The 15,732-nt window shown below is 50.0% G+C and overlaps 1 protein-coding gene across 1 annotated transcript; it reads left to right on the top strand.

The window, feature by feature from the left end:
* The first annotated feature begins 6,313 nt into the window (after positions 1-6,313).
* On the top strand, positions 6,314-7,910 carry POU3F1 (POU class 3 homeobox 1). The gene has a single exon (XM_014881251.2). The coding sequence runs from the start codon at positions 6,314-6,316 to the stop codon at positions 7,427-7,429; it is 1,116 nt and encodes a 371-aa protein (XP_014736737.1). The 3' UTR covers positions 7,430-7,910.
* The last annotated feature ends 7,822 nt before the right edge of the window (positions 7,911-15,732 follow it).

The raw sequence follows: 15,732 nt of genomic DNA on the forward strand, positions 1-15,732 counted from the left end.
TGGAGAGTTTAAACAAGGAATAATTTGTAGTAACAGCAAAATTACAGGGATTCATCCCTTCATCTCCCAACACTTGCACCTCAGCCTTGCTACAAAGAAAATTTCTGCCTCCCTGTTTTTCTGTATCTGTATATTTCTCAAAACATCTCAGTTTGGGAAGCCAACCTGGGAAGTGTGGCCTGTCAATATGGACAGACAGCTCTGGAACTGTGGATCATTAGAGTAATCAATGTCAAATGGGGTGAATAAAGGAATACTCAGGTCCTACACCAAATATGATTGGAAAAAGTAAAAATTAACCATTCTCTGTACAATTCCCTTTCCTCAGCAATCGGTCTTTGCAGATTGCTGTGCTGGCTGCAGAGGGAGAAACCCAAGAGAGGTCCTGAGTCTGACCAGGTGCAGGTGAGGTGATTCCTGAGATCCTGTTACTGCACTCCAGTGAAATAACAGCAGCTTCTGCTCTGTTCGAGTTGATATTAGATTGACAAGATCAAGTGATGCCACAACCATAGACACTTTTATCTGCTGAGTGCAGAATCTTTCTTGCTGAACCCCCACCAAACTCACCCCCAGGTCTTATCTGTTCTAAACTAGGTATTTATTCATGCAGTTGCTTTATGTAAACTGCAAAGATCCTCATTAAATGGAAACCAAAAAGCTTCATTATAAAGGTGGGACCGAGCTGGGAACACAGAGAGTGAAATTATCAACCTCCAGTGTTCTTTTGGGAAGAAACACTTAGTGCCTGGGGCAGCTGGTGCAGCCTGGTGCTAAGCCCTCCTGTTACTCCTGACCTCACTCAGGAATGAGTCTGGGTTTAAGGTGAAGATTTTTTCCTGACCATTATGCAGAGATAGGAGAGAATTCACCAGGTGAGGGGAGCAGAGTTCTCCAGGGGTGGTGGGCAGGGACAGCAGCAGCAGCAAAGGGGAAGAGGGGACACTGGACCCTGCCCTACCCCAACAAACCAGAAAAATCCCATTTGGCTTTTGGAGAAGGGCTGGGCCAGATGGGAGGAGGCCAGGCCATGCAGCTGCACACCAGCCATCACCCTCATTTCTGCCTGCAGCATTGCCACAGCTGGGTGACCACATGGGAGCTCTGGGCAAGGATGAGTTTTGTGCACAAAAAACTCCACAGCACTTGAAAGCTGGCATTCACTGAGGGAAAATACCAATATTCCCGTGCTTCTGTGTTCTCATTTATACTATAAACACTAATTGAAGAGTTTGAAGCAAAAGACACACAGAGAATTCAGAATGTATGGGCAGCAAACGTTTAAAGCTGGAAATTAATTCTATTTTCCCTTTCTTACTTTTACTGAATCAAATATAGATTTTACCCAAGCACAAGATTTGCAAAACTCAGGCTTCACCAGACAAGACTCATAACATTTTGTTCCTAAGCAATGGGTAGTTGTAAAGACAAGGTAAAATTACAGGAGGTAAGAAATCAGTCTCCAAAATTCACTCTTCTAAAGAATTAGCTTTTCAGAAGCAGCTTGTTTGCCACAGTAAAGAACAGCTTTTTTAAAATTCAAACCCTTCAGCAATATTAACATTCTTGGTGCAGGTCCTCTTATCTCAAGGACAGCACCTCGACAGCAAAATGCCACGTCTGTCACATGGGAATATCAGCAACTGTCCAGTCATGGAGTACAAATTAAATGCACAACCCACCAGTTCTGTGTCCTATCAGCTGCTTTCTAAAGCTGCTCAAACACACCTCAAAACACGAGTCAGACTGTTTGTTTCACCGTGCTACTTCCTGGGCACGCAGGATGAACCAATATTGTATTTGTGAAGACAGACCAGGAAAGGCAGGAGAGACGTAAAGCAGAGAGACACTGCAGTGCCACACGTGCTCCAAGCCTGCAGAGACACTTGTGGAGCTGGGAATGTGGAATATCCATCCCTGTGCAACATCCATCCCTGTGCAACATCCATCCCTGTGCAACATCCATCCCTGTGCAATATCCATCCCTGTGCAATATCCATCCCCGTGCAATATCCATCCCTGTGCAATATCCATCCCTGTGCAACATCCATCCCTGTGCAATATCCATCCCTGTGCAATATCCATCCCCGTGCAATATCCATCCCTGTGCAATATCCATCCCTGTGCAATACCCATCCCTGTGCAATATCCATCCCTGTGCAATATCCATCCCTGTGCACATGCACAGACCCTGCTGGAGGTGCAGTGGGATGAGCAGAGCTGCTGGGTTATCCCTGCCTGCTCCTGCGTGTGATAATCCTAAAGGCTGTGGTGCACGTTGGTGGATGTGTGTGTACATCTTTTTGCCTTTGTTTTGTTTATTCATTTTAATCCCCTGGGGCATATCTGTGAGCTGAAGGACTTTAGAGCTGATATAGCTTTTTAAAGTGGGGATTATGCAAATGCATATTATGGGGCTTTCCTAAATAGGGATTATTCGTCGACTACATTTGAGTGCTTCCTTTGGAGCCATTAAGGCCTGTTGTGTAAATAGGAATTTAGTGACTGCCGAATCTAAATTTCATCGATTCAATAAAAGATCACAACAGCATTTTTTGCATTCGTTTTGGTATCATGAGAATATATTCCTGGACAATTTTCAACTAATTACAGGACTGTATATGACTACAGCTAATCATGGTGAGCATACCTCGAATGTTTGTATTAACTGTTCTCTGTCATTCATTGTGTAGTTCTCTTCCTCTCTAATTCTACGGCTAAATTCACTATTGTCCTAGCCAGTAACTTGTTAACTGTCACTCACCAAATTAAGAATTCTGGAAAAAAGGTATAGCCACTCAAAAAGTTGTAGGAATTTCTTATCTGTGCTCCTAGATGTCCTAGATGAAAGACATTTAAGGCAACATGCTAAAAATTCTGGGAAATGCTGCCTCTTCTCCGGGCAGTTTCACACTTACAGGCAGATTCTACTTGGAGAATTGACTCTTGGCCTCCTCTCAGCTGGCAGGTAATGCTGGTGCCTCTCCTTGATGCAGAAACGGTGCAGAGCCCCTGCTCCAATGTTCCATCCAGTTGTTCCACTGGTGTCTGAGATGGGCCCAGACAGGAGCAGCAGCTGTTCCCTCGGTGCAGGAGGCCCAGATGTGAGGCAGTTTCCCCGTGGCCACATGTCCTGACACAGCTCAGCTCCTCATCACAGACCCTTCCCAGGCACTGCAGAGCCTCCCGTGCCCGGGGGCTGCTCGGGGCAGGGCAGCACTGCTGCAGGTCCCTGGCTGTGCACAGCAGCCCCAGCTCTGCTCCCTCCCTGCTGAACCTCCTCGTTATTTCAGTCCTCCCACCAGCCTCAGAGCCAGCTGCATTAGGCAGGTTCTGATGCTGTCACAGTCACACAGAGAATGAATCATATCGAACATTGCCCATGGGGTTGTTTATTCCTTGAAGAGGGAATGGACTGCATGCCAATATCCCTGGCAAGGCTTAATGAAGGAACTAGCTTTTGCTAGGAAACCTGGATGCCCTCCTACAGAGATTTGCTGGATGGTATGGCTCTGAAAAGCTATGTAAAAATAAGAATAGATATAATAAAAATTACTTTTTAAAAAAATGGGAAGACACTTTCAACATAATGAAATCTTGGCAGGGTCTTTCAAGCTGCACAACTCCTCAGTCCCAGACCTCAGTGAAGACAGGGATACCAGGAACACAAGTATGTGGGGCTGGCTCTTGAAGTTAATGCTTATACAGGCACCTTAATCCTTCCTGTCCTCTTCACTTAGGGTCAGCACCCTCTCCTTTGCTTTTATCTCCTTCATGTCGTTTAATAAAAGAGAGAATTTTGCCACCTGGCTCTGACTTCTGGAGCTGGGAATCTCTGAGGGAGGAGTTAAATGGGAATTTCACATCTTCCTCTGCTGTTCGCTGTTCTCAGTTTTTAAATTGTACTTCTATTAAGCAGAACAAGCCCAAAGCACAATCAGTGCACAACGCCTTGGTTTACAAAGATCATTTGATCAAACATAAACCAGCACTACTGTGTAAACAGTCTGTGATGGGGACCTCAGTTATCACACACGATGTTTTCTCTTCAGGTAATTTCTGAAACATATAGAACAGATGAAAGTTTGAAATGCAATCCAGTCTTCAGCTTTTGGAAATGATTCATTCTACTAATGATTTACTGATTTATACACAGCTTATTTTGCATAAAGTTAGAGCTGGGCACATTTATTCATTGTGATTCCCTTAAAAATGGATATAAATATCAAAAGCAATTGGCTACCAAAAATTTTAATATTATAGCACTGCATCATGGAGAGTTGACATGAATATGAGTCTAGGTCGGAAAAAATACACAGAAAATGCTTAACCAAGTATGATATTTTACAGCATGTCACTGAATCATTTGAAAGGCTTCTATTCATTACAAATGTATGCAGTGTGTGCAAAGGATTCCTCAGGAAAATAAGAAAGATAAATTATTCTCCTAATGAAATATGTTCCATGATCTACCAGTACCCATCTTTCCTACAAAGTCCAGCCTTTCTCTAGGGCTGTATACCTGAGAAGAGACACGGGGTTCAGTGAAAGGAACTAATTCCAGGTAATTCCACAGCAAAAAATGCACAGTGCAGTCCCAAACTTGTCGCCAAAGACAGTGGATAGCTGAGACTACCAGCAGCAAGGTGTGTCACTCCTGAAGCTGCTCCTTCCATGATTCAGCAGAACAAGGCCCAGCAGCCCCCAGGCCCCTGATGGGATGCTGAGCTCCCACCATGGACCAGCACCAAGCCCGTGGCTGCAGGTTTGGCCCTGGGCTGCTGAAAGGCAGGAGTGGTTCTGTGGCTCTGGGTGTTGCCACCCGCCCACAGCAAGCCTGGAGGAGGGGACGGACTTTTCCAGCCCTGATCCCACCCAGGCAGCTGCTCCAGGAGCTGGGTGAAGCAGGAGGAGGGTCAGTATGTGCCAAATCAGAGTCATCACAGGGTGGTTGTGGGCAGCACTTTCACCCTGTGGCACCGTCGCAGCCCACAGGGCCACCAGGACCAAGGGCCAGTGAAGGGAGGTGGGCACTGCACTGTTCTGCACGTGTGCCAGTGTGGGGTGTTGCAGCAGCCCTGCTCGGCTCCCCAAAACCAGAAGCCAAAACCGGTTCTTCTGTCTGCTGGCTGCAACAGTCCCAGCACGCAGGGCTGGAGGACCCAAGTCCAAACCAGTGCTTTAGTACACCAAAATGACAAAGTGCCTCCAACGCACAGGGAAGGGATGTGGCACACCTCGCAAAAAGCCTTTCAGGAGGCTGCAGCTAATGTCCTTAAGAGCAGCAAGCCACGCTGCCCAGCCGAGGAGAGTGCAGGGCATCTGTGTGCGGCCATTGACATGTTACCCTCGTACACATATTGATCCAACGGTTCATTGTTCACCCAAGCCCTTGGCAAAGGTCACTGTCTCTGCTCCCATCTTAGAGATGGAGCACACGGACAAAGATTAATTTTTAGAAGTGATGAATGCTCCTGGTGCCCACTCTGATTCACTTCGGGCCTCAAGCCCCAGATGAAGTCTGGAGCTGGCTTAATTAAGACATCCCTTGCCCTCTCCCAGCACTGCCAGACATGTCTGCTTCTTGTTGTCATTGTCTTCTCCCACAAATTCCTCCACCCTTTATCCTGTGCCAACCCTCAAACCGGCTCAGAGACTTGCCTCTGAGGCAGCATCCAAGACGCACATTTCCCATGATGCCCAAACAATCTCAGACCCTCATTTCTTGGCTCTTGATCCTCATTTCTTGGCTCTTGCTGCTCTATCCTATGGAGCGTTTAGGAAGGAGCTCCCACCTTTCCAGGGCTCAAGTTTGCCAAAAAAGCTCAATCACGACTTTTAACGTCCCAACTCGGTCTCGATTACGTCGCAGTCCAGTGGCTAAGCACCAGTGGGCACCCTCACACACGGGCTGCAGGTTCCCCACCTGCCTTGGCGCAGCCAAAATCCGAGGGGCAGCCAGGTCCGCGCCGCCCCCGCGCCCGGCCCGGCCCGGCGCGGCCGGCGGCGGCTCCGCATGAATGAACCGCGCTCCTCCAATCGGCGGCCGCTCCGCCGCGGGTGGCCCCGCCCCTCGCCCGCCGCCGGCCAATCCCGTGGGCAGCGCCCGGCGGCCGCCGGCCAATGGCGAGATGGGAGAGCGGGGCAGCGCCCCCCCTCCCCCTCCCGCCGGCGGCGCCCTATGGCGGGGCGGCGCGCGCCACCCGCGGCGGCGGGCGGGCCAATGGGGCGCGGGGGCGGGGCGGGCGCGCGGCGGCCCCGCGCCCCGGCGCGCGGCTCTAAAGCGCGGCGCAGCCGGCGCGGCGCACACGCGATGGCCGCCGCCGCGCAGTACCTGCCGCGCTCCGCCGCGCTCATGCACCCCGACGGCGACCGCCTGCACCAGGGCACCACGTACCGCGAGGTGCAGAAGATGATGCACCACGAGTACCTGCAGGGACTGGCCCCCGCCGCCGGGCACGCCGTCGGGCTGGCGCACCACCAGTGGCTGCCCAGCGCCGGCACGGACTGGGGTAGCGGTGGGGGCGGAGGGGGCGCGCACCTTCCGCCCGCCGAGCACGCCAAGGGCGGCCCGCCGGGCGCCCGCGAAGAGCTGTCCGCCGCCGCCTTCCACCACCGGCCGCACCTGGTGCACCAGCCGGCGGCGGGCGGCGCGGCGGGCGGCTGGGCGCAGGGCGGTGCGCACCACCTGCCGCCCATGTCCCCGCCGTCGGGGCAGCCGCTGCTCTACGCGCAGCCCTACGCGGGCCTCAACGGGATGCTGGGCCCGCCGGCGCCAGCGCTGCACCACGGGCTGCGCGACCCGCTGGGCGCCGAGGAGGCGGGAGGCCACGAGCTGGCGGCATCGCCGCCGCCGCTGGGGCCGCCCGAGCCGTCGGACGAGGACGCGCCCAGCTCCGACGACCTGGAGCAGTTCGCCAAGCAGTTCAAGCAGCGGCGGATCAAGCTGGGCTTCACGCAGGCCGACGTGGGGCTGGCGCTGGGCACCCTGTACGGGAACGTCTTCTCGCAGACCACCATCTGCCGGTTCGAGGCGCTGCAGCTGAGCTTCAAGAACATGTGCAAGCTGAAGCCGCTGCTCAACAAGTGGCTGGAGGAGACGGACTCCAGCACGGGCAGCCCCACCAACCTGGACAAGATTGCGGCGCAGGGCCGGAAGCGCAAGAAGCGGACGTCCATCGAGGTGGGCGTCAAGGGCGCCCTGGAGAATCACTTCCTCAAGTGCCCCAAGCCCTCGGCGCACGAGATCACCTCCCTGGCGGACTCCCTGCAGCTGGAGAAAGAGGTGGTGCGGGTCTGGTTCTGCAACCGGCGGCAGAAGGAGAAGCGGATGACGCCGGCCGGGGTCCCGCATCCCCCCATGGAGGACGTTTACGCACAGGCGGACACTTCGCCGCTGCACCATGCGCTGCCCGGCGCCGTGCAGTGACTGCCCGGCCCCCCGCGGCCCCGACGGCGGCGCAGCGGGCGCGGGCAGCGGGGGACGCGTTTTAATTTATTCTCAGACTGGCCCGGCCGCCCGCTCCGCGCCCCGCGCTCTATTTATTCGCCCGCCGGAGCCGCAGCGGCCGCCGCAGCAGTAGCCAAAGGTTTGCGATCTCTAATTTATTCCCTTCCTCGCGCGGCCGGGAGGCGGCGGCGCCCCCGGCTCGGCCCCTCCCGCTCTGCCCGGCCCGGTCCGCCCGGGGGGACGCTTCGAAACCATTTCCCGGCCCGTCTCTATTTATTTCTAACCGTGCGCGGAGCTCGCACCCTCCCGTTGGTGGGTTCAGTCCGGTCCATCCCCCTGGGGTTTCGGTTTTTTTTTTGTTTGTATCTCTTATTGCAAAACCAATGTAGACTGCGAGGGTACGTTTCTATTTATGTTATAGTAAATATTTTATTACTTACATAAACCATTTACCCAGGAACCGGTCTCGTGTCGTCTTTGCAGGCTCAGCGCCCGGCCGGGGGAGCGCGGCCGTCGGGGCCGGTGGCGGCGGCGGCTGCGGCGCTGCCTTGGCCGAGGTGTCCCCTGCGGTGGCCACCGAGGGCCCCGAGGAGCCCCCCCCCGAGTTCGCGGTGGCCGCGGGGACCCCCCCGGTTCGCCCCGGCGGTGCCCGGCAGGGTTTCCTAACGCGCTCCGGGCCAGCCGCTCCCCGCGGGATGCGCTTGTGCGCTGCCCCGTTCCCCGCACCTTCCGCGGGGTTTTTGCTGATCCGAACGCAACTCTCGGCGGTGTGAACAGAAAACAGCCCGCACCTAACTTTCCTCCCTCATATCGTAGGGGTAATACATGCACGCTGGTGTCGCCGAGTAGATTCCTTCCACTCGAACCACGCTCTCGCTTTTTCTGATGTCACCAGCTTTTCTTTTGCGTGGTTTCGTGCCCGAATATTTTGTGGTTATGCCAAAAAAAGGGTGAAAATACAGTTTGTTTGCATTCTCAGTTCTTGGAAGAATGATCCTGCATCTCTACTTTAAAACCTTCTCTTGCAGCGCCAAGAAAAGTCGCACGAGGATTGTTTGCCTTTGCAGGTCCTTGGATTCCTGCGGTGTTTTTTGTGTTGGGAGAACTTTTGAAATATGTTCCCATACAGAGCTCTTGCACTGATTAAATACTTGATCGAAATCTGGTAGTAAAGGACCAAATTCTTTCTTTTTAGTTGGCAGAGAATTTACTGATGTTCTGAGACATCTGGCACTGGATGGTTTTCCCCACTTTATTCAGTACAAATTACGTGCTGTGAAAACAGAAGCTTTAAAGAGGATTTCCTAGCGAAAGCGCTGCAATTGCGCATTGCAATTCATGTATAATTCTTTTTAATATATAAAGAAATTTCTAACGTACCAAATGTAACTTACTCTTGAAAATTTATACTTGAAAATTCTTGTCTTCGTTGCAGTTTGATTTTGTTGCATTTTGTGCCTTTGGTGGGGGTGTATATTACTTGTCTAAGCAATGTCTCATTTGCCATTGATATGTTATAATTTATTGCGTTTTCAATGTTTCTTATAATGTAGCTATTCTACGTCAGCTAATACAAAGCTATCAAATTCTCATTCAAAATTCTAGTAAACTGATTTTTGAGATTTTAAAATAAAGTCACTTTGAGCAGTTATTTCAACAAATACTCTGTAAAGAAATGGTTCACTTTGTGATACAAACAAGCTACTGAATGCTGTGGGTTAGGGTATTAATAACTTCCCTTGGCATGCAGAGCATAATAGGAAATCTCACTTAAAGGGTTTAGTGTGCAGTGCATGTCCTGTCAGCTTTTGCTGCAGGCTTTGCTTCCTTTTTTGTAATGAGACTGGTTTTTATAAAAGAACAGAGAATGGGCTGTTGTAGAGATCCTGAATTCAAAAAGTTTTGCCATTTTTACTGAATATTTACTAATTTCTAAACAGTTAAGCAGATGTACTACCTTAGGTGAAACACTCCAGTAAAAAAGTGAAGTAGGAGGATGATTTAAGGGTTTGAGTCAATGTATCATGACAGCATTTAAATTAATTTCCAACTCTGAGAATCTGTCCTCAGCTGTTACCTTGTGTATTCCCCACACATGTACCATTGTTTTTAGTGTTTTGTCATGCTGTAATTGCAGCCTTTACTTAAGAATTTCTGTGTGACAGCCAGGCTTTAAGGAAAGAAGAAACAAAATCAAAACTGAACAAAAGAAGGGTTTTTTTGTTTGCTTGTTTCTTAAAGAAAAACTCGTTTGCATTTAATGTTTAATTGTGCTGATTTTCTATAGTAGGAGACATTTCACTAACCTCTTCATTCTGAGCTAACCTGGATGGCAAACAAGATTTGTATTGATACTCAGAAGGGAAGGGTCAGTTTTCACATTGCGTTCTGCTAACAGATGAGATGTGCTGTGAGTGCTGGGGAGGATGAGCACCCTTGGGTTGTTCGGTGTGTCAGATTCTATAAGGCACTGGCAGCCCCTCTGCATTAGCTCTTTCGTGCTGTTGAGCAGCAAAAATAAAATACTCTTTGTATATGTCCTTTCTGCAGTGCTGCAGTGCTCAGCTGTTCTAAAAATCAAATGCCCCAAAGCTTTGCCTATCTTAGAATAACTTGTTCGTTTTCCTGGTCAGGGATTAAATAGCAATTACTGGAGGGAGACCTTTTTTTTTTTTTTTTTTTTTTTTGGCGTTGTTTCTCACTAAGGTGAAAGCATGACCTGATACCATACATCAGTAGTAAAGCAAGAAAAGGTTGGACTGTGGTGTTGCTACATTAAAGAAAAGCAAATGTACGAATGCTTATTTAACAATGCTCAAAGTAAACAGTAAACATACAAAGTAGGAAGTGTAGATAAGCAGCAGAAGCGCTGCCAGTGCAGTTCAGAGAGGGGTTTAGGTCTGTGCTGATGGGAAATCTTTGCTCTAACCCAGGAGCACTCAGCAGTGCCTGGCCCCAGCAGATGCTGGTCAGTCCCCCGGGGGCACTGGGCTGTGCTCACTGTGCTCGGGGCAGGTGCCATCCATCACCAGGGACTGGGGTGATCTGCTTGCCTTGCCCACAGTCCAGAGGGGCTGGTGACCCAGGGTTTTCATTTCAGACTGCTGAGGAGAGCTGAGGTGGTGACCAAGGGGTCTTTGGCCAGGTGGGGAAGTTGGTAGCAGGTGAATGCAGCCCTGGTGTGGGCTCAGCCCTTCTCATGCTTGCAGAAGGGTGAGAGCTGTGCTGCTCCTTGCCCGGGCAGAGAGTGTGTCTGTGTGCTCCAGGGACATGGGAAGGCAGCTGTGCTTCCCAAGTGCTGTCATCTTATAAACTGGTTATTGGTAATTTTAGGACGTTGCTGTTTTTTATAAGGCAGACAATGCTCAGTAGTAGGGTATCACTTTTTCCCTTTTTCTTGTACAAATGTGGACAGTTGCTGATCAGCTTTCATGCATGCTTAGGAGAACATTGTAGTGTTCTAGTATCCAATTTCTTCCAGACTTCTTGTCTTAGGCTGTTATTGCTGCCACTTGCAAGAGCAGGGAATGCTTGCTGTATAACAACTGCAGAAGTGACTACAGCACAGCAGTTTGCCTGGCGAGGCACAGTCACTTGTAATTAGTAATGCCGTGTTCATCTTATGCTTTCCACTGAATCTGGCCTCTTCTGAGGGCTGCCCAGCCAGAGCTGTGTCTGATCCCAGCACAGTGCTTTATGAGCTAAGGCAGCAGCTGAAACACTGTAATCTCTTTGCATGAAAATTCACAGCATCAGTATTAACACCGTAGAGTCTTGTTCCCAATTTTGCCCACTCCTGCTTGCTCTCTCCCCTAGAAGGAGAGATTTCAGTACCGTCAGGTCAAGCAAATCTTGTAATTCTGTGCTAATGTTGTTTGCATATATTTTAATTTTATGCTAGTTCTACCGTTGGTTGTTTGGAGCTGGATCAGCCCCAGGACAGCTCAGAGTTGTCATTTCACAGGTGCTGGAAGCAGACTTGGGTCCTGCCCAGGGCAGAACTCCACAACTCCGGAATTACTTCTCTTTAGCTGCCTTGTGTTTTTCTCACAGTTGGGTTGTTTGAAATGAGCACATCCTGGCTGGTGACTCCGAGCTGCTGCTCGCCCGTTGTCATGTGCTGAGGACGGGCACTCAGGGGCTGCAGCTCCCATGCGGGCTCTGCCTGCTGCCAGCACCTGCTGTCCTCTGTTCCTCTGGAGCAGATCAGCCCAGGAGGGGCAGGAGCAAACTGAGGTGATGTGGGGGATGCGTTGGTTTTGTTTTAAAATGCTAAATGTCCACAGATGACCGTGTCTGGTCATCTGTTTAATATTGCTCCTCAGGGTGGACCGAGGCCAATGCACCTTCCTGGAATGGGCAGCTCCAAAGAAAAGGTTTTCTGCAGGCTTCCACCAGCGAGTACAACGTGGGCTCTGAGCAGCAGCATCCCTGTTCTGCATGCATGTGCCTCTGTAGGAAACACACAGAGAAGGAGCTCGTTAAAGTCTCTCATGGGAGCCACCACTGCGCTTTGCCAAGTTGATTTATGGGCATTCAGCTTTGCTCCCACTTGTGATTTGTTGTGAGTGTAGGTGTGTGCAGCAGCAGAGACGCGGCCAACTGCACTTCTCAGGTGTTCTCTGTCCTTGAAGGGAGCTCTGCCAGCAGAGGTTCCCCCCCAGCTCCAGTTTGAGCTAACACAGAGTCTGTGCTGTGCGTGGGGATTACGGGATTGCAAAGGCTGTGTGGTGCAGCATGCACCATATAACGTGCATGTTAGATCAGACCTTATGAATATTTCATATTCCTTGATATCACATTATTTTTGGTGTTGAGCAAATTGAGCATTATTTCTTGTAAGCCTTGTGAAGGTTACATTGCTTCCCTGGCTCAGACGCTGCTGAGAGCGCTTGCTGCAGCAAAGAATGCTTTTCATGCCAAACTTCAAATATGTTTCTTTATTTTCCTTTTTCTCACCTTTTCTTCTGGAGCATTCTGCCTGATCAAGGTGTTTGTGCAGCACCAGCAGCATCCAGGACTTGCTTCCTCGAGGACATTGACTTCTCTCAGCTCCACAGGGGCAATCTGCTTTCCATCCAAATTCTCTAAAAAATCCCAGCAGTTACCACAGCCACAGAGCAGTATTTCCTACAGAATGTTTCCAAGCTGGCTATTCTGTCAGCATGTTTAAGGAAGGGGATGGCTCACTGAAGCTGCTCAGCTCTGTCTCAGGAGCTGCACCCCAAACAGCTGTGTCCTTCAAAGTAAATCAGTGAACAAGTGCACAAAAATCTTCTTGCAAATATCACATATATGCACAAGAGGTGTTGGATGCTCCATGAAAATGCCAGCTCTGCAGTCATGGACCAGTAGGTATGAGAGAGCCAATGAGAAAATGGACATCTTTACATTTTACTGTACTTTTTTGGGTTTGGGGTTTTTTTTTGTTTGTTTTTTTTTTTTTTTTTTGTTTTTTTTTTTTTGGTTTTTTTTTTTTTTTTTTTTTTTTTGTTGTTGTTGTTTTTTTTGTTGGGTCTTTTGTGGTTTTTTTGGTTGGTTGGTGGTTTGGTTTTGGTTTTGGGTTTTTTTGGTTTTTTTTTTTTTTGAGAAAATCTGTCCTGTGATTTTTATTACCTGGAGCTCACTGTGTGTTACTACCTCTCAGTCACACTAAAGGCTGTGTGACTGAGATTATGCTGGATCATGAATTTGTAGCCAGACAAAACTCTAGGAAATTAATTTACTCATTTGCATCTTTTGCAGTGATTTGCAGGTTAAAGAGTCAGGCTCCTGCATTAGATGTCTTTATGTTTGAAGATGTTTTAAATAAATAATTAGTTTTAAATTGAAGATATTTTTTTCAGTCATGTTTAAGACTGACCTGGTTACAGACAAACCAACAGAAGGATGGGCAATGAGGGAGTTGTAGTACATGAAGGGATTATGAGATTTGCTATAGCACAGACTTTCTTCTGAAATGCTATCAGAGCTCCTGGATGTTACTCCCAGATCCCCTGTTCATTTTCTTAAGGACAGGAGAAATGTTTAGAATTTTTTTTTCCCAATAAGTGTTCTTACTTCTCATGACGTCATAAAGCATGACGTTAAGTTGGGAGGGTGAATTTACAGGGATTGCTGAGCCACCTCAGCAGACAGAGCTGCAGCCGTGTGAGATGCAGAGGGGTTTTCAGTCCCTCCCGGTGTGCTGTGTGCTGCAGGGACACAGCACCGCTGCCCCCACACTGCTGTGGGTTCCTGTTCTGCTAAAAGTGCTCCTGCCCGTGCTGCCCAGGGCTGTGGAGAGCAGGGCAGGCTGTTCAGTGTTGAGGATGGGTGCTGGGGAAGGGCATCACCCACTGCGGGAGCTCTCCCCATCCGCCGGCAGCTGCGGAGCTCCAGCTCAGGCTGTGGAGCGCTGCCGTGTGTCCCTCCAGCGTGGCTGGCTCGCAGCAGCACGGGGTTATTTCTGTGCCCATGGCCTGAGTCTGGCAGAGCTGTCTGCAGGAGCAATGACACGTTGTGGTGTTGGACATTGTCCCCTGCCCTTATTGCTGCCAGGTGGGGGTCAGGGTGCAACTCTGAATTTCTCTCCTTCAGGACTAAGGTGCACAGCCTGTGTGCCTGTGTGTCCTCTGCAGAGCTGGAAGTGCCAGGAGCTTGAGAATTCTCAGTGTTCAGGGCAGTTCTCATGATGCTTTTGCCGTGCCGTGCCATGGGCTCGGGTGTCCAAGCATTTGCAAACTGTCACCAAACCTGACCTCACATCTTTCTTCCCTTGTGCTCCCCACCCCGAGCCCAGTGAGGGGTCTGTGCTTGCAGGATGGGCCAAGCACTGAGGCTCAGACAGTGACTGGGACCTAAAAGCTGTCAGTCCCAGAGCATCGTGCTCTTCTCCACCTTCTGCCCAGGGCAGGGGCTGCCTCTGCCCCAGGAGGGCTCTCAACTCCCCAGCCCTGGCCCTGCAGGCTGGCCCAGCCTTGCTGGTGTTGGGGACAGGAGCAGGTCAACGTCATTAAAAGGGAGAGAATTGAATCAATATCTGGAGTGTTTGATATTCTGCCTAGTGGAACACTTGTTATGTCTTTAATTACTATTTCTAAAAGCACCGTGGAATGGAAAGCAAAAGGCAGAAATAAATAGCAAGGGGTGATCAATTGGGCGTGAAACCCTTGTTATTGATCACCTTTAACCTCTGCTTAAGCTAATGACAGAGCTACCATTTAACTGTCCCCAGGCACAAAGCACATCAATTGTAGGAGTGCCACATAAATCATGGCGAGCTGCAGCACGGTGTGAGTGGCCCCTGGGGCCAGCCTGCCCCTGGCGAGGGCAGGGTCCCAGAGCTGCAGGGGACACTCCCGGGGAGCCCACTGGAGCACCTGCTGCAGGTGTGCTGAGGTGAGCTGCTGCTCTGATGTTCTGCACAAAGAGGCTCCCGAGAGCAAAGCCACATCACAGCTCTGAGGGCAGAGCAGGGCTGGAGAAATGACAGCAATTCCCCTCCATGCCTCTTTCCCCATGGAGATAAAAGAAGATCTTTGCTGCTGAGGATCCCCTTGATGCCTGCTCCTAATCTCCACGTGCCTCGGCTGGGGCAGCACTGCTGAGGCCGGGTGAGTTTGCAGGAAGAAGGACAGAGAGGACTCAAAACAAGAATCCTGTGTCAGCAAATGTTTGAAGCAGCAGAGTTTGGGGAGGCAGTGACACAGGCACAGAAGAATCACCTCTTCCCATGTGCTTTCAGCTGGCTTCCTGACTTGCCAGCTGTGTTGGAATTGCCTACACTGCTTGTTATAGGGGTAAAAAATGTAAAAATCAAGATGTGCAATGGGCAAGAAAGTAAAGTCAGCACAGCCTTGCAAGGTAAATATTATTAAATACAATAATACTTACTAACATTCAATCTGCAAATTATCCCTTGAAACCCCAGCCTGGAGATTTGCCAGTTTTCAATACATGACAATGTTGTCTAATATGTTTCCAGCACAAGAGCATTCCCAAAGCTGTGCTGGATGTGTGGCATCACAAAACCATCAGCTGGATGTCCTGCCATGCACAGGGCAAGGGCTGTGCCTGCCTTTTCAGGGGAATGTTTATCTTTAAGACAGGATGCCTGTTCTGCAAATTCAGTTCCCCAAAGAATTAGGAGGTGATCTTTTTCTTGATGTTCCCTACTCTTGATGTTAGTGAAAGCAGAGGGCTTTTAGGGCAGCTTTCGAAAAGCTGTTTGTTTCCAGAGCTGTTTAGGAAACATTTGCATTGAGCCCTGGGAAGGAAAAGAGTGGCAGGGGCCTCGTTGA

The sequence above is a fragment of the Sturnus vulgaris genome, chromosome 24 (assembly GCF_052056855.1).
Source record: "Sturnus vulgaris isolate bStuVul1 chromosome 24, bStuVul1.hap1, whole genome shotgun sequence".
NCBI classification, from domain to species: domain Eukaryota; kingdom Metazoa; phylum Chordata; class Aves; order Passeriformes; family Sturnidae; genus Sturnus; species Sturnus vulgaris.